The sequence below is a fragment of the Littorina saxatilis genome, linkage group LG17 (assembly GCF_037325665.1).
Source record: "Littorina saxatilis isolate snail1 linkage group LG17, US_GU_Lsax_2.0, whole genome shotgun sequence".
NCBI lineage: Eukaryota > Metazoa > Mollusca > Gastropoda > Littorinimorpha > Littorinidae > Littorina > Littorina saxatilis.
Window position 1 is genome coordinate 635,193 of NC_090261.1, and position 27,660 is coordinate 662,852.

A 27,660-nucleotide genomic window follows, 5' to 3' on the forward strand; every position below is an offset into this window, starting at 1 on the left:
ATTGACAGTTAATTAGGGTTAGGGATAAGGATAATGACAGGACCAAGAGACCTCACCCACCAGCATAGCAGTCCCCCAACTCCAACTCAGGCATGGGAATTCCAAAATAGAAAAAACTCTGAAAATAGGCCATGATCCAGGGGCCTTGTAGGCCCCGGCGGGGTACAGATGCAGAGCCCCCCTGGTCCCCCCCGAACGGGGCTCTGCACCTGTACCTCGCTGGGGCCTATAAGGCCCCTGGACCACGGCCTATTTTCAGAGTTTTTTCTATTTTGGAATTCAGTTGGATCTGGACTGGAAAAAATTAACCAAATTTCCCGGCTGTACAAAACAATGATCTACTACATCTGTACAGTAATGTCAAAACTATGGGAAGGTCGACCGGACAAAAGTCAGAACAATGCGTCAAATGGCAACAGTATCTGAAAACAAGACTGCAACACTACCACCAAGCAGCCTCAACAACACCAACAAGAGATTACCTCCACTACCAATGACAACAAAACAAGACTGCTACACTACCACCAAGCAGCCTCAACAACACCAACAAGAGATTACCTTCACTACCAATGACAACAAAACAAGACGGCAACACTACCACCAAGCAGCCTCAACAACGCCAACAAGAGATTACCTTCACTACCAATGACAACAAAACAAAAACAGCATATCAATCTCTGAAGGAAAACACCCGCAACAACTGTGCAACAAAACAGGACAACAGTCACTCTGTCTCTGAATAGTAGTATTAGCAACAGAACACTGACATCTGTCAGAAAAGATGCAATGGAAATTGTTTCTACAGCCTTGAGTTTTGAAACTGATAGATTTGAGCTAATCCGACATAAATTTTGGTAGCTTCTGCCGGTCACCGTTTGGTGACGCGAGACGGGATCGGACTCTGTCAGGGCTTGCGCCGAGAGCTGACCTTTCTGAAAATCCTGTTTCGCGCGCCTGTGTCAATCGCAGACAGGCGACTCAGCCAGCGGGCGAGCGAAAGGACAGGTGTCGCTGAGTCACGTGGTGTTTGCGCTGTGCACACTGCGAGCCACGACAGGTGAGAATCTTTCTTTCTACTACTGAAGCCAACACGAGGAGTCGTGTTGAGATTATCCGAGTGACCGGTTTGTAGTCAACACGTGGTAACAACTGGGGAACTGCATGCCTGACTGTTTGAGAACACAGGGTTGGCATTCGACGGGACGCACAGTCCAGAAATTGGCTTGACTGTCGACGGGACGCACGGTCCAGAAATTGGCTTGACTGTCGACGGGCAGGGAACAAGCAGACATCTCAAGCACGAGAGCATGCTTCAATGAGAGCAGAATATTGGCATGAGCTTATGAGGTACTTAGCCCTTAATTTACGCTAGTGTGTACGTCAGTGAGTGTGCGGTGTCTCCTCTGTTGTATTGTATATCTTCCCATGTAGCGAATAAAATTAATATGCTGTTTATTGCGCTAGGCTTTACCTGTAAAATGACAGAGATGGGGAAAGGGGAGAAAACGTGAGTTATGACTTGCAGTATGTTCCTTTCAGGTGAGTTATGACTTGCAGTATGTTCCTTTCAGGTGAGTTATGACTTGCAGTATGTTCCTTTCAGGTGAGTTATGACTTGCAGTATGTTCCTTTCAGGTGAGTTATGACTTGCAGTATGTTCCTTTCAGGTGAGTTATGACTTGCAGTATGTTCCTTTCAGGTGAGTTATGACTTGCAGTATGTTCCTTTCAGGTGAGTTATGACTTGCAGTATGTTCCTTTCAGGTGAGTTATGACTTGCAGTATGTTCCTTTCAGGTGAGTTATGACTTGCAGTATGTTCCTTTCAGGTGAGTTATGACTTGCAGTATGTTCCTTTCAGGTGAGTTATGACTTGCAGTATGTTCCTTTCAGGTGAGTTATGACTTGCAGTATGTTCCTTTCAGGTGAGTTATGACTTGCAGTATGTTCCTTTCAGGTGAGTTATGACTTGCAGTATGTTCCTTTCAGGTGAGTTATGACTTGCAGTATGTTCCTTTCAGGTGAGTTATGACTTGCAGTATGTTCCTTTCAGGTGAGTTATGACTTGCAGTATGTTCCTTTCAGGTGAGTTATGACTTGCAGTATGTTCCTTTCAGGTGAGTTATGACTTGCAGTATGTTCCTTTCAGGTGAGTTATGACTTGCAGTATGTTCCTTTCAGGTGAGTTATGACTTGCAGTATGTTCGTTTCAGGTGCACGCGGCTTGCTGAGAGGGGAAAAGATAGACGATGTTAAAAGGTGGAGGAAGGGGGTGGTTGCGACATGGTAACTGCACCTCAACTCTCTGTTTTTAGCTCTTCGCCTTGGTCTTCGCACTTGTCTTCACCTTGAGCTTCACATTGGGCTTTGCATTTGACATCACCTACTTCTTGGGCAACGTAGTCATATAGATTGACTGAGTGGACAACACGTGGTGAACTGGGGGACCCTTCCACTGCACAGTGAACAAGGAACGGCGAGGCTACATCAGCGTCCCATACTCCTTGAAACACTCACACTGAGTTGAGTGCAACCATGCAGTAAACCCTTTCACCTATCGTCTACTCATGTCTTGTTTCCCTATGATGAACTTGTAGCCGAGGCAGCGTGAAGATACCTGAGCAAAATTTCATTGCAGAGGTATAGTTAGGTACTTCCATCTTTGCACGGTCAGCGTGCTACTTTAATTTTCAACAGTTGCTGATTCTGAGTCAGAGTCAGATTTTGTCGGACGTCATCTTTATTCTTTGATTTTGGTCACGAGAAGGGAGGAGGCGAGTTTGCATGTAAACAGGCACTTGAAACTGTTTACTTTGGTTGGATTGATCTCTGTTTTGTATGACTGCGAGACTGGGTGGCCGAGTGGTAACGCACTTGCGCTCGGAAGCGAGAGGTTGCGAGTTCGACCCTGGGTCAGGGCGTTAGCAATTTTCTTCCCCCTTTCCTAACCTAGGTGGTGGGTTCAAGTGCTAGTCTTTCGGATGAGACGAAAAACCGAGGTCCCTTCGTGTACACTACATTGGGGTGTGCACGTTAAAGATCCCACGATTGACAAAAGGGTCTTTCCTGGCAAAATTGTATAGGCACAGATAAAAAATGTCCACCAAAATACCCGTGTGACTTGGAATAATAGGCCGTGAAAAGTAGGATATGCGCCGAAATGGCTGCAATCTGCTGGTCGATGTGAATGCGTAATGTATTGTGTAAAAAATTCCATCTCACACGGCATAAATAGATCCCTGCGCCTTGAGTCCGAGTCTGGAGATACGCGCGCGATATAAGACTTCATATAACGTTTCTAGTCATTCACCTGATCATGAAACGTGACACTGCCCTTTTCTTGGAATACCATATACCTTGTCTGATAAAAAGCCCAGCATGCGATTCTTCAATGCACAAACAAACAAAACGACACAAAATCTAAGAAAGTTTGAAAAAAGGGATAACTGACGTTCCTCATCATCCTCGTCATCTGCCTGTTGGTGGTTGCCTTGTTGCTGCGCAGCGGGGGTCTGTGCGCTGCCTGCCTGCTGCCTGGCGGTGGAGCTGTTGGGGGCCGTGTGGTTCAGGGCCTCCACTGCGCTGCGAGCCTGCTGCGACTCTGTGCTGGAGGTGAGAGCGTTGCCAGGACTGTTGCTACGCGGACCCTTGGCACGCAGGTGTTCCTCAAACCCCCCGTCGTCCACTTCCTCTCTCCCTCCCGCTGCCCCTCCCCCTGGCCCTGTATCCACTGAAACAAGATCCAACCCTCCATTACTGCTGCAGTCATTGTGTGCTGTCAATATCATGTTATTACCCTGTCCCTGTATCCACTGAAACAAGATCCAACCCTCCATTACTGCTGCAGTCATTGTGTGCTGTCAATATCACATGTTATTACCCTGTCCCTGTATCCACTGAAACAAGATCCAACCCTCCATTACTGCTGCAGTCATTGTGTGCTGTCAATATCACATGTTATTACCCTGTCCCTGTATCCACTGAAACAAGATCCAACCCTCCATTACTGCTTCAGCTGAATCATTGTGTGCTGTCAATATCACATGTTATTACCCTGTCCCTGTATCCACTGAAACAAGATCCAACCCTCCATTACTGCTGCAGTCATTGTGTGCTGTCAATATCACATGTTATTACCCTGTCCCTGTATCCACTGAAACAAGATCCAACCCTCCATTACTGCTGCAGTCATTGTGTGCTGTCAATATCACATGTTATTACACTGTCCCTGTATCCACTGAAACAAGATCCAACCCTCCATTACTGCTGCAGTCATTGTGTGCTGTCAATATCACATGTTATTACCCTGTCCCTGTATCCACTGAAACAAGATCCAACCCTCCATTACTGCTGCAGTCATTGTGTGCTGTCAATATCACATGTTATTACCCTGTCCCTGTATCCACTGAAACAAGATCCAACCCTCCATTACTGCTGCAGTCATTGTGTGCTGTCAATATCACATGTTATTACTCTGTCCTTGTATCCACTGAAACAAGATCCAACCCTCCATTACAGCTGCAAATGAGTCATTGTGCCCTGTCAATATCACATGTTATTAAATAGTATAGTCACTCATGGTCTCTTTTCCTTTTTGTGTAGTTGCAAGAACTATGGTTGCTTGTGGTCACATCTTCATGCACTACTCACTGGTTCACAGTGTCGTGATGATCTCAGGAAACTCGACATTCAAAAATTTTAGTAATAAATTTTCATTTGATTAATATACTTACCCAAATCACATATAGCAATTAACCCTAGTTCAGTGCTGGTAACGCTGTACGCGTCCCCTTGGTAACAAGGGAGACAACTCTAAACAAGTCGCGCAAGGCGAAAATACAATATTTAGTCAAGTAGCTGTCGAACTCACAGAATGAAACTGAACGCAGCAAGACCGTATACTCGTAGCATCGTCACTCCACCGCCCGTGGCAAAGGCAGTGCCCGTGGAATTGACAAGAAGAGCGGGGTATTCGTTGCGCTAAGAAGGATAGCACGCTTTTCTGTACCTCTCTTCGTTTTAACTTTCTGAGCGTGTTTTTAATCCAAACATATCATATCTATATATTTTTGGAATCAGGAACCGACAAGGAATACGATGAAAGTGTTTTTAAATTGATTTCGAAAAAAAAAATTTGATAATAATTTTTATATATTTAATTTTCAGAGCTTGTTTTTAATCCAAATATAACATATTGATATGTTTTTGGAATCAGCAAATGATGGAGAATAAGATAAACGTAAATTTGGATCGTTTTATAAATTTTTAATTTTTTTTACAATTTTCAGATTTTTAATGACCAAAGTCATTAATTAATTTTTAAGCCACCAAGCTGAAATGCAATACCGAACCCCGGGCTTCGTCGAAGAGTACTTGACCAAAATTTCAACCAATTTGGTTGAAAAATGAGGGCGTGACAGTGCCGCCTCAACTTTCACGAAAAGCCGGATATGACGTCATCAAAGACATTTATCAAAAAAATGAAAAAAACGTTCGGGGATTTCATACCCAGGAACTCTCATGTCAAATTTCATAAAGATCGGTCCAGTAGTTTAGTCTGAATCGCTCTACACACACACACACACACACAGACACACACACAGACACACACACACACGCACACACGCACATACACCACGACCCTCGTTTCGATTCCCCCTCGATGTTAAAATATTTAGTCAAAACTTGACTAAATATAAAAAGAGTGACCAATACCCATACTGGTATCAAGGCCAGACCAATACTTAGTCTGTCTTCCGTATGCGTGCGCATACGCCACCATTTGTAGTCATTCTAACCGAAGCCCAACTCACTTCTTTTTTTAGAAATATATACCCCCAACAGCGGGGAGGCGGGAGGGAATAAACGATGTGAGTTGGGTAAGTATATTAATCAAATGAAAATTTATTACTAAAATTTTTGATTAAATTACATATCTTACCCAACTCACATATAGCAGATTTCTACTGTAGGTGGCGGGCACTCACCATATCAACAACGAAGGACCTGTCCTGCCGCTACCAAAGCTGGCAACGCAGAACTGCCATCCTGTCGAGTTCCAGCAACATCTCTCAGATAGAAGTTGATGAACACATCTTCAGAGCGCCAGTAAGCCGACTCAAGGACCTCTGAGAGGCGCCCAGAACGGAGAACCGCTAACGACGAAGCCCAGGCTCTAGCCTCATGGGCTTTGGCCGCAGTAAGAGGCAAGATCGCTCGATTATCGCTTGACTGGCTTTGCCACCAGATGTAGGCCTGCCTAATCGTTGTGGAAACCCACTTGGCCAAAGTGACTCTCGAAATGTCCTTCCCCCGAACCGTGTTGAGGGAGATTAAAAGCAGTTTCTGTGTTTCAGAGCGAATAGGCAAAGTCCGAGACAGGTAGCTGCTGAGGGCTCTAACGGGGCAGTTAAATACATCAGGGTCTCCAGGAGCAAGAACATTGCTCAAAGGGGGAATGCGAATAAGAGGGGATGTTTGACCAGGCTTCTGGTTCTTAGCAAGAAAGTCAGGTCTAAATTTAAGAGAAATAGAGCCATCCTTTTCTAATGAAATATCCCTTGAAAGTCCCGATAACGCATGAACTTCGCTACCCCTCCTAGAGGTAGCAAGTAAAACCAGGAAAAGAGTCTTTCGCGTTACATTAGCCAAACTGGCTGCATGGAGAGGCTCAAACTCATCAGAAGCAAGAAACCGCAAAACCAAAAACAGGTCCCAAGCAGGGAGCTGTGCCTTGGAACGAGCTGTGTCAAGAGAAGCGCCCTTGATGACACTAGCAATAACCCCACCCAGGTCTTGTGACCTAACTGCTCAAGAGTAGAAGAGATCGAAGATCTAACTCGCAGAGAAGAGGGAGAACCTCCTTGATCTGCTAGCCAGGACAAGTGGTTGGCCACCTGCATAGACCTAGGAGAGAGAGGATCAACGCCGTTTACCAAACACCATTTCGACCAAGCCGCCCAGTGTGAAGAATACACTGAGTTGGTTGAATCCCTGTGAGCATGCTGCACCAAATTCAGAGTTGAGGCTGATGCCCCTGCACGGAGCAGAGAGACTCTGACAGAATCCACCCGTGAAGCTGTAGCGCTTGTGGATTTTCGTGCGGTATGCCTGACCGAGGCTGTAACAGATCGCCCTTTCTTACGCCGAGTGGAATTGGAGGACGAACTGTAAGACAGAGTAGATCGGGATACCAGTGCTGGCTGGGCCAAAGAGGAGCAACCAGAACCAGTGCTGGCTGGGCCAAAGAGGAGCAACCAGAACCAGTGCTGGCTGGGCCAAAGAGGAGCAATCAGAACCAGCGCTGGCTGGGCCAAAGAGGAGCAATCAGAACCAGTGCGGGCTGGGCCAAAGAGGAGCAATCAGAACCAGTGCTGGCTGGGCCAAAGAGGAGCAACCAGAACCAGTGCTGGCTGGGCCAAAGAGGAGCAATCAGAACCAGCGCTGGCCTCTCTATGTCTGCCTTTCTCACAACTCTGCCCAGAAGGCGAAAGGGAGGAAAGGCATAGGCCACCAGACTTGACCAATCCATCTCGAGTGCGTTTACCCCCCATGCTTGAGGGTCCGGGAACGGTGACACAAAGAGAGGCAGTCTGGTGGAAAACTTTGTCGCAAACAAGTCGATGAACGGCTTGTTCACCTGAGCCCAGAGACGATGTAGAGCCTGGTGGGACAGTGTCCACCCTGAATGTAGGACTTTGTCCCCCCTGCTCAGGGCATCTGCCAAAACATTGAGACTGCCCTTCAGATATGTTGCTGACAGAAGGATGTGATGAGTGTTGCACCATATCAGTAAGCGACAAGCGCTGTCTGACAGACTCTGAGACCGAGTCCCACCCTGGCGGTTTGTTTGTTTGTTTGTTTGTTTAACGCCCAGCCGACCACGAAGGGCCATATCAGGGCGGTGCTGCTTTGACATATAACGTGCGCCACACACAAGACAGAAGTCGCAGCACAGGCTTCATGTCTCACCCAGTCAAATTATTCTGACACCGGACCAACCAGTCCTAGCACTAACCCCCTAATGCCAGGCAGAGCAGCCACTAGATTGCCAATTTTAAAGTCTTAGGTATGACCCGGCCGGGGTTCGAACCCACGACCTCCCGATCACGGGGCGGACGCCTTACCACTAGGCCAACCGTGCCGGTCCCTGGCGGTTTATGTAGACCGCTACAGTCATGTTGTCTGTATGTAACCTGACATGGCTGTCTATCAGAAGAGGCAGAAACGCCTGAAGACCAAAAGCAACAGCCTATAACTCCAGTGCATTTATGTGCCAAGAGACCTGATTGGCGTCCCAAACCCCTGACGCCGTCTGCTCTGCCAGATGTGCTCCCCAACCTGTCCGGGAGGCGTCCGTGAACAGATCGTTCTCCGGGGAAGGGGGAGCAATGGGAACTCCCTGCGAAACCCAGGGAAGGAGCCACACACACGTGGTACGGCCGAACCAACTCCCCAACTCGACCTGAACATTCCAGTCTTGAGTCGCTTGGTTCCATTCTGCTTGCAGAGCTGCCTGAAACGGCCTTTTGTGAACTCTGCCAAGAGGAACCAGCGGAGCCATAGATTCCATCTGACCCAGCAGCGAGGACAACTCCCGAGCCGTGGATAATATACAAAGAGATTCTTTCCGTAAAGAGAGCGAATCAAAGCCTGCAACTTGTCCACCCTTCTCTGAGAAGGGCGGACTGACCAATTCAAGGTGTTGAACTCCATCCCCAGATAAGTGAAATGTTGGGACGGTTCCAACTCCGACTTCAGCAGATTCACTATGAAGCCGAGTTGCCATGCCAGACTGAGAACCCTCTGTGTGTGCGTTCTGCAAAGGTCCTGGTCCAGATATGCCCTCAAACGCACACCCTCCTGTCTCACCAGGGCACAGAGCTGACGAATGACCATGGTGAATATCCAAGGGGAGAGAGAGAGACCGAAAGGAAGAGCTCGGAACTGGAAAATTTTCTCTCCCCAGCGGAAGCGCAGCCATTTCCTGTCCGCCGAGTGCATGAGCACATGGAAATAGGCGTCCGTCAAGTCGACAGAAGTGGCCCAGTCTCCTGGCCAGAGAGCCTCTCTCACAGAGGCAGGAGTCTCCATTGTAAATTTTACAACTAGAAGATATCTGTTCAGAGTTGACAGATCGAGAACCGGTCACCATGCCCCTGAAGCTTTGGAGACAACAAAAAGTCTGCCATAGAACCCCAGAGACCCCTGATCGTGAATCTCCTCGATCGCTTCTTTGAAAAGGAGGGAAGTCACCTCTCCCTGCACAGCTGACTTGGCCTCCGGGTCTCTTGGGAACTTGAAAGGCGGAAGTATCCTGGTCAGAGGAGCCTTTCCCTCTGCCCAGAGAAGACGGAATCCCGAACGCACTATCCCTAAGATCCACTCGCTGGCCACCATGTGTGACCAGGAAGCGAGAGCCCTGGAGGGTCCGCCCGCCACCACGAAGGTGGGGGCTACAGGGATCAGCGGTTCGGGAAGGCATCATTGGGGGTGGGGCTTATGCCCCGACCCCCTAGAACCACCAAAAGAAAAGCCCCTCTTCTGATAAGGAGCACCTCGCCCCCTATCTCGAGAAGAAGTGCTCTGGTTCTGTGCCTTGCCCCCACCAGAGGAAGAAGGCTGTGCCTTGTTCTGAACCTGAGGCTTGCTCTGCGCTTTCTGGAAACCCTGATGCGCAATACGAGCAATGGCTAAATCTCTTGCATCTTGAGTCTCTTTTTGCAGAGCATCGAGAGATGTACGACCCAAGAGAGAGCCCTCCGTGAAAGGTGAGACCTTCAGATTATCAATCGTGCCTTTGTCTCTGATCCAAGGCCCAGCTAGAAAAGCCGATCTGCGAGAATGTACTGCGTGAGTATACAGTCTGGCCGAAAGATTCATCTGTTCCGGCGAAACCCTGGCTAAAGTAGCCAAAAGAGTAGTCACATCCTCTGAGGAGGCATCAAACCGAAATTCAAATGGATCAAGCGAAGTTGCAATCGACCTTGACAATGATCTCTGGAGAGACTCCGACACGGAAGCCAACTCCAACAGACCTTCCAGTTTCTTCCAATGCCAAAAGGTAGGCTTCAGTATAGGGGACAGGCCTGTCCCTACTATACCCATCCTCCCTCAGAGTGGCAAGTTCCGGTGTAACCGGAAGAGCTGACTTGGGTAGAGCAAATACCTCAATCAGATTGATAGGCTGAGTACCCAGTTTGAAATTCCGAAAGCCAGCCGAACAAGAAGGAGCTTGTTGATCAGCTTGAGCAAGCCAAGGCTTAGCCGACTCAGGTGCCTCACTGTGTTGTGACAACAAAGGCACAGTAGAGCTCTGAGTACTCGACTGAGGGCGAAATTTCATCAGAACTTTCGACATCTCGAAGGCCACAGACGGTGATTCCCGAAACCGGAAAGGACATTTAGCCTCCTTGGAACTCCGGAAATCACTGAGATGTAATGAATGGCGGTTATGGTGTTTATAGTTGAAGGGATATAACTAGTGCTTTTTGTAATACAAAGAGTTTGTCAGGAGTTGTTTAACTTTGAGTGGAAAGTTTTGACAACTCAGTAAAATTCCATGGTTAGCTACGGGCGGGTCAAACTGGGTTCGCAGCACGTGAGTTTACAACTGTGCGAGTTGTTCACGTTATAATCGCAACCGCCTGATTTTGTGAGTTGTGATTGTAAACTGCCTGACAATTGAAAGTCATTCGACCTGGGCTCTCGGATGAGAAAACCTGCTCTTGCTTTTGATGTCAACTTTGGAAGAAAACATTTGATCTTGATGTCAACCTTGGAACCGGGAAACATTGCCGGGATGACTTGGACTTTTGTATGGGTGCCGCCATATTGGAAGATGAGGTACTTTGCTAGTTTTGTGTGAACTTGAACATTTCTTTTGTATGCGCGGACATGACTTGTGTACTTGAATAATTTCGGAATTGTATAATTTTCTTGTGCTCGGTTGGTGTGTTTTTGAATATTGTTAGTTTGTTACAGTAGGGTGTTATATTTTGTAACAGGCCGCCCCAGTCTGACTTGTGCGGGGTGGTGCCAGTGTGGCGAGGGTGCGATGGAGGCCGTAAGGTTGAAGGCTAGCTACATCGTCACCTCTACATAACGTAAAAGTTATGTTTTGTTTATTTGCTTTCTTGTCCTTGTAAATATGTTATGACATTGACAATGAATGAGTGAGTTTCAAAAGGTCGTGGACAATGAATGAATGAGTTTCAAAAGGTCATGAATTGATTATTGTAAGCAAGAAAATATTTGAGAATTTGAAGAATGAGTTGATAATTGCTATGTCAGAAACAAACCAATTTGTATGTTCTAATTAAACCATTGGCTATTGTTTGGAAAGAATGAGTTGGTGAAAGACTACAAATTCTTCTAATCTTCTCTCTGCTTTCCTAAACTTCTGAGCGGGAGTCAGATGATTGACTGTGTGTGTGTGTGTGCACATATAAAGAATCTGGAAGGAGATTAATAAGGATAAATACGGATCTTCTTTATTTCAAATCTCTTACATGAGAGCAGAAGGTGGTGGAACAAACTGAGCCTTAGACTCAACCACCCCTTCCTCAAAATACTTGATAGACTCAACCGCCCCTTCCTCAAAATACTTGAAAGCCGTTTCCGCTGCCAACGCAACAGCGTTTTACAGCTTCTGCGGCAACCTGAATTCAGTGCATTCCCCCATAGCGGAAGCACCATCATCAGTACACCCTTCATGCACATCCGTGCAATCCGGAAGCTGACCCCCACATTGACTATCATAGTTCAACGGGGAGTCAGCTTTACTGCCCTCTTCCTGCCCCCAGGGCGGAAGCGGAAGCTGCACACCCTGGCCCAAATCTTCCGATAAGGCGGGGTGCACCAAGACTTCCGTTCGCTTCTCAGGGTCCTTACCCTGAACTGACCGACCGCCTGAGCGTAATTGGCCAGCCCAGAGATCAGAACTTTCGCCCCGACGAAGTACGAGGGGGGTTACTTTCTCCTGAGAACGCGCTACGCTTTGGCCGGAGAACCCGGTTACTTGCGTAGCTGACATACCTTTAGACTGAACTGGAACGCCGGAAGACGGACCACTCAACGAAAGGAAGTGACGGTCATCAGCATCCTGTGAAGCATGAACATCCACGTGCGTGACCGTGGCGGAAGGGGAAGGGCGAACCTTGGCCAGAGAAGCGACATCCGCCACCCCGGAAGGAAGAGCCCGAAGCTCCGCTCTCGTGGAAGAAATCTCTGCAGCCAAAGATGAAACCTGCGAACTGAGCGAAAGCAGCAAAGCAGCTACGTCCGCAGAAGCCAAACCAGAACCCACAGAAGAGGAAGTCCCTTTAACAGACATATCTTCATGAACAACCTTGTCCGAGGACCTAACAGGCAAAATGGAGGTAGCCGGTAAATCGACCAAAACATCAATACATTTCTTGGAGGTCGGTTCTAAAACAGAAACAACAGCCTGGCCGGTTTGTTTAGATTTCCTAGGCGTTTTCTTAGACGGAGAGGCCTCAGCAGCCACCTGTTTGGGAGTATGCCTCTTCCTGGCACTATCAGCCATGACAAAAAGACTCAAGAAAAAATTTGCAGAAAAATTTTACAAGTCCAAATTGTGGCCAAAATGTCGCCAAAATCATAAAAAAACAAGGAAAGATCTCACCCCAACATTGTAGCAAAGTCAGAACGAAGAGTAGAAAACCAAGAGGAATGTAACGAAGTCAAAAGACTCGGTGACAACGGCTGTAAAACAGCCAGAGCGTACAAAACAGCGACCAACTTGACTGAGTGCTGAGGTAGGAATGACTACAAATGGTGGCGTATGCGCACGCATACGGAAGACAGACTCAGTATTGGTCTGGCCTTGATACCAGTATGGGTATTGGTCACTCTTTTTTAGAGTTGTCTCCCTTGTTACCGAGGAGACGCGTACAGCGTTACTAGCACTGAACTAGGGTTAATTGCTATATATGTGAGTTGGGTAAGATATGTAATTTAATGAGGGGTTTAAAAACAGTGTCGTTTGTCACACTGAGCAATTACCTGTCACTGAGAATGTGACACCTACCTGAGGTACTGGTAGAGGTGACATTGTTGGCAGCGCCAGCAATGACCTGGGAGGCAACGGTAGAGTTGTTGTCAGTGGCAGCAGGGGTGGAGGGGGGAGAGTTGGAGGCCAGGCTGGGTGTGGCGCTGCCTGTCTGACTTGTCTGGCTGTTCCTCTTGCCTTTCTTCTTCTTCTGGTCCTTGTCATCACTGTCTGCCATGCCCGCCACCTGCCACATCATTGTCGCTGCACACGCACACATAATCACACACAAACAATCACACATAATTCACACATAATTGCAACTGTAACTGTTAGCGCACACATACATTATCAGTCATTTCAATGCTGATATAAACTGCTGACAAATTCTCCACAACTGTAACTGTTAGCGCACACATACATTATCAGTCATTTCAATGCTGATATAAACTGCTGACAAATTCTCCACAACTGTAACTGTTAGCGCACACATACATTATCAGTCATTTCAATGCTGATATAAACTGCTGACAAATTCTCCACAACTGTAACTGTTAGCGCACACATACATTATCAGTCATTTCAATGCTGATATAAACTGCTGACAAATTCTCCACAACTGTAACTGTTAGCGCACACATACATTATCAGTCATTTCAATGCTGATATAAACTGCTGACAAATTCTCCACAACTGTAACTGTTAGCGCACACATACATTATCAGTCATTTCAATGCTGATATAAACTGCTGACAAATTCTCCACAACTGTAACTGTTAGCGCACACATACATTATCAGTCATTTCAATGCTGATATAAACTGCTGACAAATTCTCCACAACTGTAACTGTTAGCGCACACATACATTATCAGTCATTTCAATGCTGATATAAACTGCTGACAAATTCTCCACAACTGTGTCCTCAAAGAAGAGAAAGGACTTTGCACTGTTTCAACAAACTCATCATTGTTTATTCACTTACACTTCAACTGGCTAGGGAGGCGTGGAACTATTCAACTTACAGGAGTAGATGAGTCCCGGGAAGATGGGCTCGTTTCGTTGCGAGGCCGTCTCCACCAGCATGCGCAGCGGTCCCTTTGGACACAGCACCGCCACCAGGTCTGTCACAACATGAACACATGGCATGACACATGGTGTGATACATTACACAGCACCACAACCAGGTCTGTCACAACATGAACACATGGCAGGACACATGGTGTGATACATGACATAGCACCGCCACCAGGTCTGTCACAACATGAACACATGGCATGACACATGGTGTGATACATTACACAGCACCACAACCAGGTCTGTCACAACATGAACACATGGCAGGACACATGGTGTGATACATTACATAGCACCGCCACCAGGTCTGTCACAACATGAACACATTTCATTTCTTTTCATTTTCATTAATTTATCGTCCCATCGCGTGGAAATTTGGGTCGCTTCCTCCCAGTGGAAAGCTAGCAGCAACAGAGCCGCGCTAGCCAGGTGTCTGCGTGTTTAGGTGTATTCAGCCACCTGCACTTATGGCAGAATGACCAAGGTCTTTTACGTGCCATTGTAGTGACTTCTGTCTCTGGGTCTGCACATAAAGTTGACCCGTGTACGTCCCGGCCACAATTCAAACACAGGGCATGACACATGGTGTGACACATGACACAGCACCGATCTGTCACAACATGAACACAGGGCATGACAAGTGGTGTGACACATTTTGTGATTCATGACACAGCACCACACTTGATGAGAGAGTGAGTACAGAGAGTGAGTACAGAGAGTGTGAGTAAAGAGAGAGTGAGTACAGAGAGTGTGAGTACAGATAGAGTGAGTACAGAGAGTGAGTACAGAGAGTGAGTACAGAGAGTGTGAGTAAAGAGAGAGTGAGTACAGAGAGTGTGAGTACAGATAGAGTGAGTACAGAGAGTGAGTACAGAGAGTGAGTACAGAGAGTGTGAGTACAGAGAGTGAGTACAGAGAGTGGGTACAGAGAGTGGGTACAGAGAGTGAGTACAGAGAGCGGGTACAGGGAGTGAGTACAGAGAGAGAGTACAGAGAGTGAGTACAGAGAGTGGGTACAGAGAGTGAGTACAGAGAGTGAGTACAGAGAGTGAGTACAGAGAGTGAGTACAGAGAGTGAGTACAGAGAGTGTGAGTAAAGAGAGAGTGAGTACAGAGAGTGGGTACAGAGAGTGAGTACAGAGAGCGGGTACAGAGAGTGAGTACAGAGAGTGGGTACAGAGAATGAGTACAGAGAGCGGGTACAGAGAGTGAGTACAGAGAGTGGGTACAGAGAGTGAGTACAGAGAGTGGGTACAGATAGCGGGTACAGAGAGTGGGTACAGAGAGTGAGTACAGAGAGTGAGTACAGAGAGTGAGTACAGAGAGTGGGTACAGATAGCGGGTACAGAGAGTGAGTACAGAGAGTGAGTACAGAGAGTGAGTACAGAGAGTGGGTACAGAGAGTGAGTACATAGAGTGGGTACAGAGAGTGAGTACAGAGAGTGAGTACAGAGAGTGAGTACAGAGAGTGAGTACAGAGAGTGGGTACAGAGAGTGAGTACATAGAGTGGGTACAGAGAGTGAGTACAGAGAGCGGGTACAGAGAGTGAGTACAGAGAGTGGGTACAGAGAGTGAGTACAGAGAGCGGGTACAGAGAGTGAGTACAGAGAGTGAGTACAGAGAGTGAGTACAGAGAGTGAGTACAGAGAGTGTGAGTAAAGAGAGAGTGAGTACAGAGAGTGGGTACAGATAGCGGGTACAGAGAGTGGGTACAGAGAGTGAGTACAGAGAGTGGGTACAGAGAGTGGGTACAGAGAGTGAGTACAGAGAGTGAGTACAGAGAGTGAGTACAGAGAGTGAGTACAGAGAGTGAGTACATAGAGTGAGTACATAGAGTGGGTACAGAGGGTGGGTACAGAGAGTGAGTACAGAGAGTGAGTACAGAGAGTGAGTACAGAGAGTGAGTACAGAGAGTGGGTACAGAGAGTGGGTACAGAGAGTGGGTACAGAGAGCGGGTACAGAGAGTGAGTACAGAGAGTGAGTACAGAGAGTGGGTACAGAGAGTGAGTACAGAGAGTGGGTACAGAGAGTGAGTACAGAGAGTGAGTACAGAGAGTGAGTACAGAGAGTGGGTACAGAGAGTGAGTACAGAGAGTGAGTACAGAGAGTGGGTACAGAGAGTGAGTACAGAGAGTGGGTACAGAGAGTGGGTACAGAGAGTGAGTACAGAGAGAGTGTACAGAGAGAGAAAGTAGACGAGCGTGGCTCAGACACTGACCCCACACCACCATGACGCCAAGCACCACCCACAGGGTCCAGTCCGGTAGGTACTTGATGAAGATGAGCGCCATCAGAGCCGAGATGACGATTAGGTATAGCTGTTGTAACAGCAGCGGGCCCTTCCAGTGAATGCACACCATCCCCACCACGCCAAAGTTCCAGATTAGGATGACGAGCGTGATGTAGTCCAGGGGCACGTTGTACGCACGCAGCACCTCCCTGAACACATGACAACACACATTGTATTGACCTCCCTGAACACAACACACATTGTATTGACCTCCCTGAACACAACACACATTGTATTGACATTCCTGAACACATGGCAACACATATTAAATTGAGCTTCCTAAACACATGGCAACACACATTGTACTGACCTCCCTGAACACATGGCAACACGCTTTGTATAGACCTCCCTGAACACATGGCAACACACATTGTATTGACCTGCCTGAACACATGGCAACACACATTGTATTGACCTTCCTGAACACACGGCAACACGCATTGTATTGACCTGCCTGAACACATGGCAACACGCATTGTATTGATCTTCCTGAACACATGGCAACACACATTGTATTGACCTGCCTGAACACACGGCAACACGCATTGTATTGATCATGAACACATGGCAACACACATTGTATTGACCCTGAACACATGGCAACACACATTGTACTGACCTCCCTGAACACATGACAACACACATTGTACTGACCTTCACCGGATCACGCTTTGGACTACGCAGTCCGGATGATGTGGGTCGTGTAAGACCCATACTTTTCAAAGAAGGATTCAACGTAAAAAATATGGGTCGTACACGACCCACGTCACTGGAATAGGGATTAACGTTTTGTCGCCTCTTTGCAGAGTATGGGTCGTACATGACCCACGTCATCCGAATAAGGATAAACACATACAATTCCTTACGTAATTCCAGATGGGTCGTCCATGACCCACATCATCCGGACTGTGTAGTTCAAACTACGTCATTGTTCATTAGTTTGTTTACAAAGATAATCTTTTAAAAGTTAGGCAATGGGATGGTCGTATGGTGATTGGAGATTACATGAAGTCTCAATCAAAGACTACAAATAGTTTCAGAGATAGACGATTTTGTAAGGCTCTGGGTCGTCCACGACCCACGAAGCATGGTCAAGGTTTATAGGCATTCCTGCTGATAAGCATTCCTGCAGTTACTGCATTACAGAGAATCCATTATGGTTCTGATGAAAGATGTGACTGTCAGTGTCATGCTCACAATCCTGAGGTTTTTGAGTTACAACATAACTTACTGTGAGCACACACAAAATGACTGACCACACACACAGTGCCATAAGAGTGTATTTCAACCTTCAAGACAAACAACTCAACTACTACATCAGTCCAATATATATAAGCCTTTGCTAACCCGATTCAAACTTTATCACAATATTTCTTGCTCTCAGATATGAAATAAATATACTGTTGCACACATGATACATTACATTCCCTGTTTTTGCGTTGTTTGAATGAAAAAAGGTACGTACAACAGGTAGATGATACATTACATTCCCTGTTTGTGCATTGTTTGAATGAAGAAAGGTACGTACGACAGGTAAATGTAGGAGAACAAGAACAGCAACATGACGGAGGATCCAATCAGCCAGCCGTGAATAATCTGAAACAATTATTAGAAATATGATGGATTCATTTTGCCCAAAACTCAGAAATTTGATACCTGTTAACCTTCACCGGATCACGCTTTGGACTACACAGTCCGGATGATGTGGGTCGCGTACGACCCATACTTTCCAATAAAGGATTCAGCGTAAAAAGTATGGGTCGTACACAACTCACGCCATCCCAATAGGAATAAAAGTTTTGCCGCCTCTTTGCAGAGTATGGGTCGTACATGACCCACGCCATCCGAATAAGGATAAACTACGTACAATCCCTTATGTAATTCCATACATCATCCGGACTGTGTAGTTCAAATTACGTCATCGTTTATTTGTTTGTTAACAAAGATAATCTTTTAAAAGTTGGGCAATGGGATGGTCGTATGGTGATTGGAGATTACATGAAGTCTCAATCAAAAACTCCAAATAGTTTCAGAGATAAAGACGATTTTGTGAGGCTCTGGGTCGTCCACGAAGCACAGTGAAGGTTAAAACAAAACCTACAGTGATAAGCAAACCTTGCAGAAAGAAGCAATGTGCAACAACAAAAAAGCCAACATTGCCTGGCCAGCCTGGGGAATGCATGAATCCTAAGTTCATGTACACATACATTTTACTTTCGCCCAACTGACAAATGAGAAAAAAGAAAAAAAACTCATATGTAAGTTTTCAAAGCAACAAGCCAGGGACCTAAAACTACTGCAAAGAGTATAGGTAGCCAAACCTAATGTTTACACAGCAATACTGACGGGTGCATCAGGCCAGGGGGTGTACCTTGTAGCACTCGTACCAAACCTAACGTTTACACAGCAATACTGATTGGTGCATCAGGCCAGGGGGTATACCTTGTAGCACTCGTACTTGTAGAGGACGAGCAGCACAATCGTCATGGTGATGATCACGCCAAGCAGGATGCCGGCGTTGGCGAAGGATTGCCACAGCTTGGTGCCCGTGTCCTCTGTCTTCTCGTGGAACGGTGTGTACACCCTGCAAGTCACAAGCCACACATGTTTCACAGCTTGACACTGTACACCCTGCAAGTCACAAGCCACATGTTTCACAGCTTGACACGGTACACCCTAAAAGTCACAAGCCACATGTTTCACAGCTTGACACTGTACACCCTGCAAGTCACAAGCCACACATGTTTCACAGCTTGACACGGTACACCCTGCAAGTCACAAGCCACACATGTTTCACAGCTTGACACGGTACACCCTGCAAGTCACAAGCCACACATGTTTCACAGCTTGACACGGTACACCCTGCAAGTCACAAGCCACATGTTTCACAGCTTGACACGGTACACCCTGCAAGTCACAAGCCACACATGTTTCACAGCTTGACACGGTACACCCTGCAAGTCACAAGCCACACATGTTTCACAGCTTGACACGGTACACCCTGCAAGTCACAAGCCACACATGTTTCACAGCTTGACACGGTACACCCTGCAAGTCACAAGCCACACATGTTTCACAGCTTGACACGGTACACCCTGCAAGTCACAAGCCACACATGTTTCACAGCTTGACACTGTACACCCTGCAAGTCACAAGCCACATGTTTCACAGCTTGACACGGTACACCCTGCAAGTCACAAGCCACACATGTTTCACAGCTTGACACGGTACACCCTGCAAGTCACAAGCCACACATGTTTCACAGCTTGACACTGTACACCCTGCAAGTCACAAGCCACACATGTTTCACAGCTTGACACGGTACACCCTGCAAGTCACAAGCCACACATGTTTCACAGCTTGACACGGTACACCCTGCAAGTCACAAGCCACACATGTTTCACAGCTTGACACGGTACACCCTGCAAGTCACAAGCCACACATGTTTCACAGCTTGACACGGTACACCCTGCAAGTCACAAGCCACACATGTTTCACAGCTTGACACGGTACACCCTGCAAGTCACAAGCCACACATGTTTCACAGCTTGACACGGTACACCCTGCAAGTCACAAGCCACACATGTTTCACAGCTTGACACGGTACACCCTGCAAGTCACAAGCCACACATGTTTCACAGCTTGACACGGTACACCCTGCAAGTCACAAGCCACACATGTTTCACAGCTTGACACTGTACACCCTGCAAGTCACAAGCCACACATGTTTCACAGCTTGACACGGTACACCCTGCAAGTCACAAGCCACACATGTTTCACAGCTTGACACGGTACACCCTGCAAGTCACAAGCCACACATGTTTCACAGCTTGACACGGTACACCCTAAAAGTCACAAGCCACACATGTTACACAACTTGACACAGTACACGCTGAGAGTCACAAGCTACACATGTTTCACAACTTGACACAGTACACCCTGCAAGTCACAAGCCACACATCACCACGTCTTTCAAACCAAATGCAAACTCACACATATACTGTGATGATAGATCTAGCTATCACTTGTGTACAAACTGACACCCACCCTTCCTCGACCCAATGACTTCCTAAATGGCAGCATACCAACTCACAGATAGGTGTCACCGGTGCTGTAGAAACTAATGGAGCTGATGGTTGCCACCACGACGGCCATGCAGAGTGTGACGGGAATGAAGAGCATGATGACGTGTTTGGCTCCATACAGCAATGTCTCCTCTTCTTCCTCTTCCTCCTCCTGCTGTGAGCGAGGCTGCTGCTGCTGCGGCTGGTTGCGACGGACTGGTCCTCTGTCGCCTGCTGCATCCATGGTGAGAGGTGCCTGCCTGTTGGGGTCACGAATCTCAACCACAATGTTGTCCGCCGATTGCCCCATGTTGTTGCTGGTGTTGAGCGACAGGTCGGGGTCGTCTCCCCTTACCTGTGTTATCAATCCAACGTTATACAAAGCTCTGTAGTCTGTAGCCTCTGTGTCATCAATCTAACGGATGCAGAAGTTCTAAAATGTCTACTTGCATGACAGGTGGATAACTTTAAATTCACTAGCCCAAAGAACATTGTGCTAGCACAAACTTTTTGCATTAATCTCCCAAAAGAACGGTAGTTTTTCTATAATGATTTAATAATAATCACATTTTTAAGGCAGCTAAAGACAAACTTTTAGTCAAAACATTTCAATGATAAATAGGCAAGAGTTATTGGCAACACGGATTGTAGTATTTGTCATACCTGTCAAGTCCTACGCATTCTGCGTAATTCTTACGGATTTTCGGTGTTTTTTGGGTCCTACGTCGTATACCTCAAACCATACGCATTTTCAGCATTAAAAAAAAAAAAAAAAAATTTTTTTTGTTTGTTGTTGCTGGCATGGACTGCCGTTCATTCATTTCTGAGGAGGAGCTTGCACCAGCCACACAACAGAAGTTCTGGCATGATGTGCGCCAGTTCTACATGGCCTGTGTGAGGAAAATGTTGAATAAATTTCCATTTGGCAGTGAAACCCTGCAACACCTTCAAGTGCTGGATCACAGTCTGGGAGCTGACACACTGACTGCCTTCTTACAGGTCAAAATTAACTCTGATGCATGCTGCCATGATTTTAAGGTGACTGGCAGCATGATTGACAAAGCAAAGATTTGCACAGATGAATACAACAAAGAACACAAGTGACAAGTGACAAAAAAAATGAACGAACAAGAGTGCAGTGTAAATGTATTACATGTAGTGGTAAATAAAGAGCAGTTTGTGTAGAAAGGAATTTATGTGTTTTACTTTTAGTTTGTGAAAACCAATCTGATTGGTTTAGTGTGTATGCGTGAGAAGTTGAATTTGTGCGTTTAACCACATCCTGATCCACGCATTAACTATGGTTTTTGATCCCCAACTATGGTTTCTTATGCCATTTACTATGGTCAGAGGCCAAAAGTACTTGACAGGTATGATTTGTACACATCTTATGTAGATTAATGGATTAACGCTGATCAGATTATTTTTCTGTTGCAGCTAGCTTACCATTTGATTGTCATAGGTAGCAGGAGTTCCATCATCATCAGCAGCTACACCTACGTCTGCTTCAATCAGGCGTGCTGGAGATGCGCTTGTCACGTCCATGATGTCGTCCAGCTGAGTACTTCGACTGTTGGAGGGCTGTCTGCTCATGAGACTAGTCCGCTCGTTTGGCTCATCTGGTCTGTTGTGGGTACCGGTAAGCAAGTCGGCACTCATTCAAATGGTTTCAGTGATAATAGAGTGATAAAGTGAATGTGACCAAACAGTGCAGCAGCGCCCAGTGTACCACCTACACTTACACCACACAACGGACAAAGGATAGGTAGGGTCCCACAGGAAAGAAAGGGGGAAACCAGCAGATCCACTACAGCGTCAAACAAAAAGTCTGTTCAGCCATGCACCACCACCAATCTATTTTCGAAAGAAATAACGTCAATGAAAAAAAGAACTCAGTTACGAATAATGTCTGTTACAGTGTTAGAAAAGAACACTTCATACGTTAGAATACTTAGATACTCGTGATCAACTCGGTGACTCACTCAGTTCGCTGGAAAGGAATACAACACGAAAGATTTGTCTACATTTTTCACTGATTAGAAAGTAAGGCTGTTCGATTCCATCACCGCAAGGGTAGGTGGGGGAAAAGTTATTACAAAAACAAGAGGAACCGGACAAGTTTTGTATCAAATTCTTACGTTTGCACTGTTTTTCTCTCTTTGCTAGATGGTCTATCTAAACAGGAAGTTACTCCTGCTACATACGTCACAACCAACTTCACACAAAGGGAGTAATCATTGTCATTGACCACAGTTCAGAGTTAATGTAGAGATTCTGCTGAAACAGCAGCTTTTTGTTTTATTCTTATGACGTAAGTCTCTGTACTTTAAATCATATTAAAAAAACACGTCATTAATGTGTTGACAAATGACACACAAAGATTGATCTTTTTCTAATGTTTCTACTAGGCACTCTAATTATCTTTTAACAGAAGGCTACTGGAATAGTGATCAATGTCAGATAAAAAGGAATCATAGATTTCAACTTGTTAATAGATGAGCTGAATAATAAAACCTCTTTTGACAGAAAAATGTAGATTAAAGAAATGAAAGTACTTCCGTCGACTATTAATAACCAAGTCAAAACTTGACTAAATGTTTTAACATTGAGGGGGAATCGAGACGAGGGTCGTGGTGTGTGTGTGTGTGTGTGTGTGTCTGTGCGTGTGTGTGTGTAGAGCGATTCAGACCAAACTACTGGACCGATCTTTATGAAATTTGACATGAGAGTTCCTGGGAATGATATCCCCGGAAATGTTTTTCTTTTTTTCGATAAATACTTTTGATGACGTCATATCCGGCTTTTTGTAAAAGTTGAGGCGGCACTGTCACACCCTCATTTTTCAATTAAATTGATTGAAATTTTGGCCAAGCAATCTTCGACGAAGGCCGGGATTGGGTATTGCATTTCAGCTTGATGGCTTAAAAAACTAATGAGTGAGTTTGGTCATTAAAAATGGGAAACTTGTAATTAAAATTATTTTTTTATTAAACGATCCAAAAACAATTTCATCTTATTCTTCATCATTTTCTGATTCCAAAAACATATACCTATGTTATATTTGGATTAAAAACAAGCTCTTAAAATTAAAAATATAAAAATTATGATCAAAATTAAATTTTCGAAATGAAAGAGTGTGACATGAAGTTCTTGTACATCATTGTAAAGAGTGTGAATGACGTTTTAGTTTAGATGTCAAGCGCTTAGAGCAAGCCTTTTTAACGAAAGTTTTTGATTTAGCGCTATATAAATGTTCTTATTATTATTATTATTATTATTTAAAAACAATTTCATCTCATTCCTTGTCGGTTCCTGATTCCAAAAACATATAGATAGATATGATATGTTTGGATTAAAAACACGCTCACAACAAAAGCGAGCTATGCAGCACTGCGAAACCACTACTGCGCTGAACAGGCTCGTCAGTTTCACTCCGTTTTGCACAAGCGGCGGACTACGGTCATTGTGAAAAAATGCAGTGCGTTCAGTTTCATTCTGTGAGTTCCACAACTTGACTAAATGTAGTAATTTCGCCTTACGCGACTTGTTTCTTCTTCGTTTTAAAAACATTTTTTGTGAATTAATTCTTCATACAGTGACAGCTTGTCTGCCAGTTGATCGGGGTCAGTGTCATGAGTGGTTTAACTGTGTGCGTCACAAAAGTAGCACTGTGTAGAAATGGTCAGTATTACCAAGCAGTGCATGTGTGTTGCATGTGGTGGCTAGCTGTTTAGCTAGACAGGTATCATGCATCCTGTGCGGCCTGTCAACATGTCGGGAGGGATGTTCTTCATTTCCTACCAACGGGCACTTTCCTCATGTCATATGACAGAAGAAGTTATAAGACAAGTCGCGTAAGGCGAAAATACAACATTTAGTCAAGCTGTCGAACTCAGACTGAACTCAATGCAATTTTTCAGCAAGACCGTATACTCGTAGCATCGTCAGTCCACCGCTCGTGGCAAAGGCAGTGAAATTGACAAGAAGAGCGGGGTGGTAGTTGCACTGAGAACGATAGCACGCTTTTTATATTTAGTCAAGTTTTGACTAAATATTTTAACATCGAGGGGGAATCGAAACGAGGGTCGTGGTGTATGTGTGTGTGTGTGTGTGTGCGTGCGTGCGTGCGTGTAGAGCGATTCAGACCAAACTACTGGGCCGATCTTTATGAAATTTTACATGAGAGTTCCTGGGATTGATATCCCCGAACGTTTTTCTCCTTTTTTTGATAAATGTCTTTGATGACGTCATATCCGGCTTTTCGTGAAAGTTGAGGCGGCACTGTCACGCCCTCATTTTTCAACCAAATTGGTTCAAATTTTGGTCAAGTAATCTTCGACGAAGCCCGGGGTTCGGTATTGCATTTCAGCTTGGTGGCTTAAAAATTAATTAATGACTTTGGTCATTAAAAATCGGAAAATTGTAAAAAAAAATAAAAATTTATAAAACGATCCAAATGTACGTTTATCTTATTCTCCATCATTTGCTGATTCCAAAAACATATAAATATGTTATATTCGGATTAAAAACAAGCTCTGAAAATTAAATATATAAAAATTATTATCAAAATTAAATTGTCCAAATCAATTTAAAAACACTTTCATCTTATTCCTTGTCGGTTCCTGATTCCAAAAACATATAGATATGATATGTTTGGATTAAAAACACGCTCAGAAAGTTAAAACAAAGAGAGGTACAGAAAAGCGTGCTATCCTTCTTAGCGCAACTACTACCCCGCTCTTCTTGTCAATTTCACTGCCTTTGCCATGAGCGGTGGCCTGACGATGCTACGAGTAAAATGGCATTGCGTTCAGTTTCATTCTGTGAGTTCGACAGCTACTTGACTAAAATTATTGTATTTTCGCCTTACGCGACTTGTCTGTATCTCTCTTTGGTTTAACTTTCTGAGCGTGTTTTTAATCCAAACATATCATATCTATATGTTTTTGGAATCAGGAACCGACAAGAAATAAGATGAAAGTGCTTTTAAATTGATTTCAAAAATTTAATTTTGATCATAATTTTTATATTTTATATTTTCAGAGCTTGTTTTTAATCCAAATATAACATATTTATATGTTTTTGGAATCAGAAAATGATGAAGAATAAGATGAACGTAAATTTGGATCGCTTAATAATGTTTTGGTTTTTTTACAATTTTCAGATTTTTAATGACCAAAGTCATTAATTAATTTTTAAGCCAACAAGCTGAAATGCAATACCGAAGTCCGGCCTTTGTTGAAGATTGCTTGGCCAAAATTTCAATCAATTTGATTAAAAATTGAGTGTGTGACAGTGCCGCCTCAACTTTTACAAAAAGCCGGATATGACGTCATCAAAGACATTTATCGAAAAAATGAAAAAAAACGTCCGGGGATATCATTCCCAGAAACTCTCATGTAAAATTTCATAAAGATCGGTCCAGTAGTTTAGTCTGAATCGCTCTACACACACACACGCACAGACACACACACACACTGACACACACACACACACACATACACCACGACCCTCGTCTGGATTCCCCCCTCTATGTTAAAACATTTAGTCATAACTTGACTAAATGTAAACAAGTCGCGTAAGGCGAAAATACAACATTTAGTCAAGTAGCTGTCGAACTCACAGAATGAAACTGAACGCAATGCAACGCAGCGAGACCGTATACTCGTAGCATCGTCAGTCCACCGCTCATGGCAAAGGCAGTGAAATTGACAAGAAGAGCGGGGTAGTAGTTGCGCTGAGAAGGATAGCACGCTTTTCTGTACCTCTCTTCGTTTTAACTTTCTGAGTGTGTTTTCAATCCAAACATATCATATCTATATGTTTTTGGAATCAGGAACCGACAAGGAATAAGATGAAAGTGTTTTTAAATTGATTTCGAAAATTTAATTTTGATCATAATTTTTATATTTTTAATGTTCAGAGCTTGTTTTTAATCCAAATATAACATATTTATATGGTTTTGGAATCAGAAAATGATGGAGAATAAGATGAACGTAAATTTGGATCGTTTTATAAAAAATTTTTTTTTTACAATTTTCAGATTTTTAATGACCAAAGTCATTAATTAATTTTTAAGCCACCAAGCTGAAATGCAATACCGAAGTCCGGGCTTCGTCGGAGATTACCCGACCAAAATTTCAACCAATTTGGTTGAAAAATGAGAGCGTGACAGTGCCGCCTCAACTTTCACGAAAAGCCGGATATGACGTCATCAAAGACATTTATCAAAAAAATGAAAAAAACGTCTGAGGATATCATACCCAGGAACTCTCATGTCAAATTTCATAAAGATCGGTCCAGTAGTTTAGTCTGAATCGCTCTACACACACACAGACAGACAGACAGACAGACACACATACACCACGACCCTCGTCTCGATTCCCCCCGCTATGTTAAAACATTTAGTCAAAACTTGACTAAATGTAAAAAGGAGGAAAAGTGGAAGAATGAATTAACTGTAGTCAGTTAACAGCCATACATCTGACACTAATTTCTTCCCAGCAGTATAAACTTGAACACGTACACAAAAGTGTTCATTCTGCGAGATAGTGATATATATATTTGTGTTTGTGTTAAAGAAATTAGCTCCAATACAACATGCAGTAGATTTCTGTTTTACCAGCTTTTTGTCATCTAATATTCCAGAAAATATTGAATCAATGTTGAGGCTTATTACAATTTACATGATGATTGTTAATGATGATTAGGATGAAGAACTAATCCTGATGATGACACAGAAGAGTAAGACGAAATGGTGCATTTTGCTAATAGAAGCAAACTTTGATATTTCATGAAGCGTAAATACATGTTTCAGAATCAAAAACTGAAACGTGAGGAGTCACATATACTGTACTTGCCTTAATGTTCATGGAGTTATTGTGAAAGAATAAGTGAATGAGGAAAGTAAAACTATTCCTTTTGAAATCCAACACAGACTTAATTTTGCTGTATTCACCAGGCTTGTCGCACACTCAGGATCACAAGGCAGTGTCAGTACACTCAGGATCACAAGGCAGTGTCTGAGTACTGTACACCAGGAAGCACAGCCACGCAGTGCAGTAAATAAACTATAAGAGCCATAATTGTGTCAGAAACTAGAACCACAGGCACAAGACATTTGCATTTCAGCAGCTTCTTTTAAAATAATCTGTGAAATCTACTCCTTTCAACATGTGTGAGAAAGAGAGAGAATGTGCTTGTATGTGCAAGTGTTTTT

At 44.7% G+C, this 27,660-nt stretch overlaps 1 protein-coding gene across 4 annotated transcripts in view; it reads right to left on the reverse strand.

Moving 5' to 3' along the window:
• Window positions 1–27,458, reverse strand: part of LOC138952810 (presenilin-1-like) — a 34,028-nt gene extending 6,570 nt beyond the window's left edge. For 2 of the 4 annotated variants that reach the window (XR_011451428.1, XM_070324545.1), the window contains exons 1-8: window positions 21,888–22,645; window positions 20,471–20,796; window positions 18,820–18,961; window positions 17,906–17,973; window positions 16,306–16,526; window positions 14,034–14,132; window positions 13,050–13,274; window positions 3,450–3,728 (exon numbers count right to left, since the gene is read on the reverse strand). Coding sequence is in view for 3 of the 4 variants with exons in the window: in XM_070324545.1 (XP_070180646.1) it covers window positions 3,450–3,728; window positions 13,050–13,274; window positions 14,034–14,132; window positions 16,306–16,526; window positions 17,906–17,973; window positions 18,820–18,961; window positions 20,471–20,796; window positions 21,888–22,100 (1,573 nt within the window). In the remaining variant the exon portion in view is untranslated. Of the gene's footprint in view, window positions 1–3,449; window positions 3,729–13,049; window positions 13,275–14,033; window positions 14,133–16,305; window positions 16,527–17,905; window positions 17,974–18,819; window positions 18,962–20,470; window positions 20,797–21,887; window positions 22,652–27,301 lie in introns of those variants that run through there. The other 2 variants (XM_070324546.1, XM_070324547.1) reach the window with 2 other exon arrangements.
• Window positions 27,459–27,660: the final 202 nt, after the last annotated feature.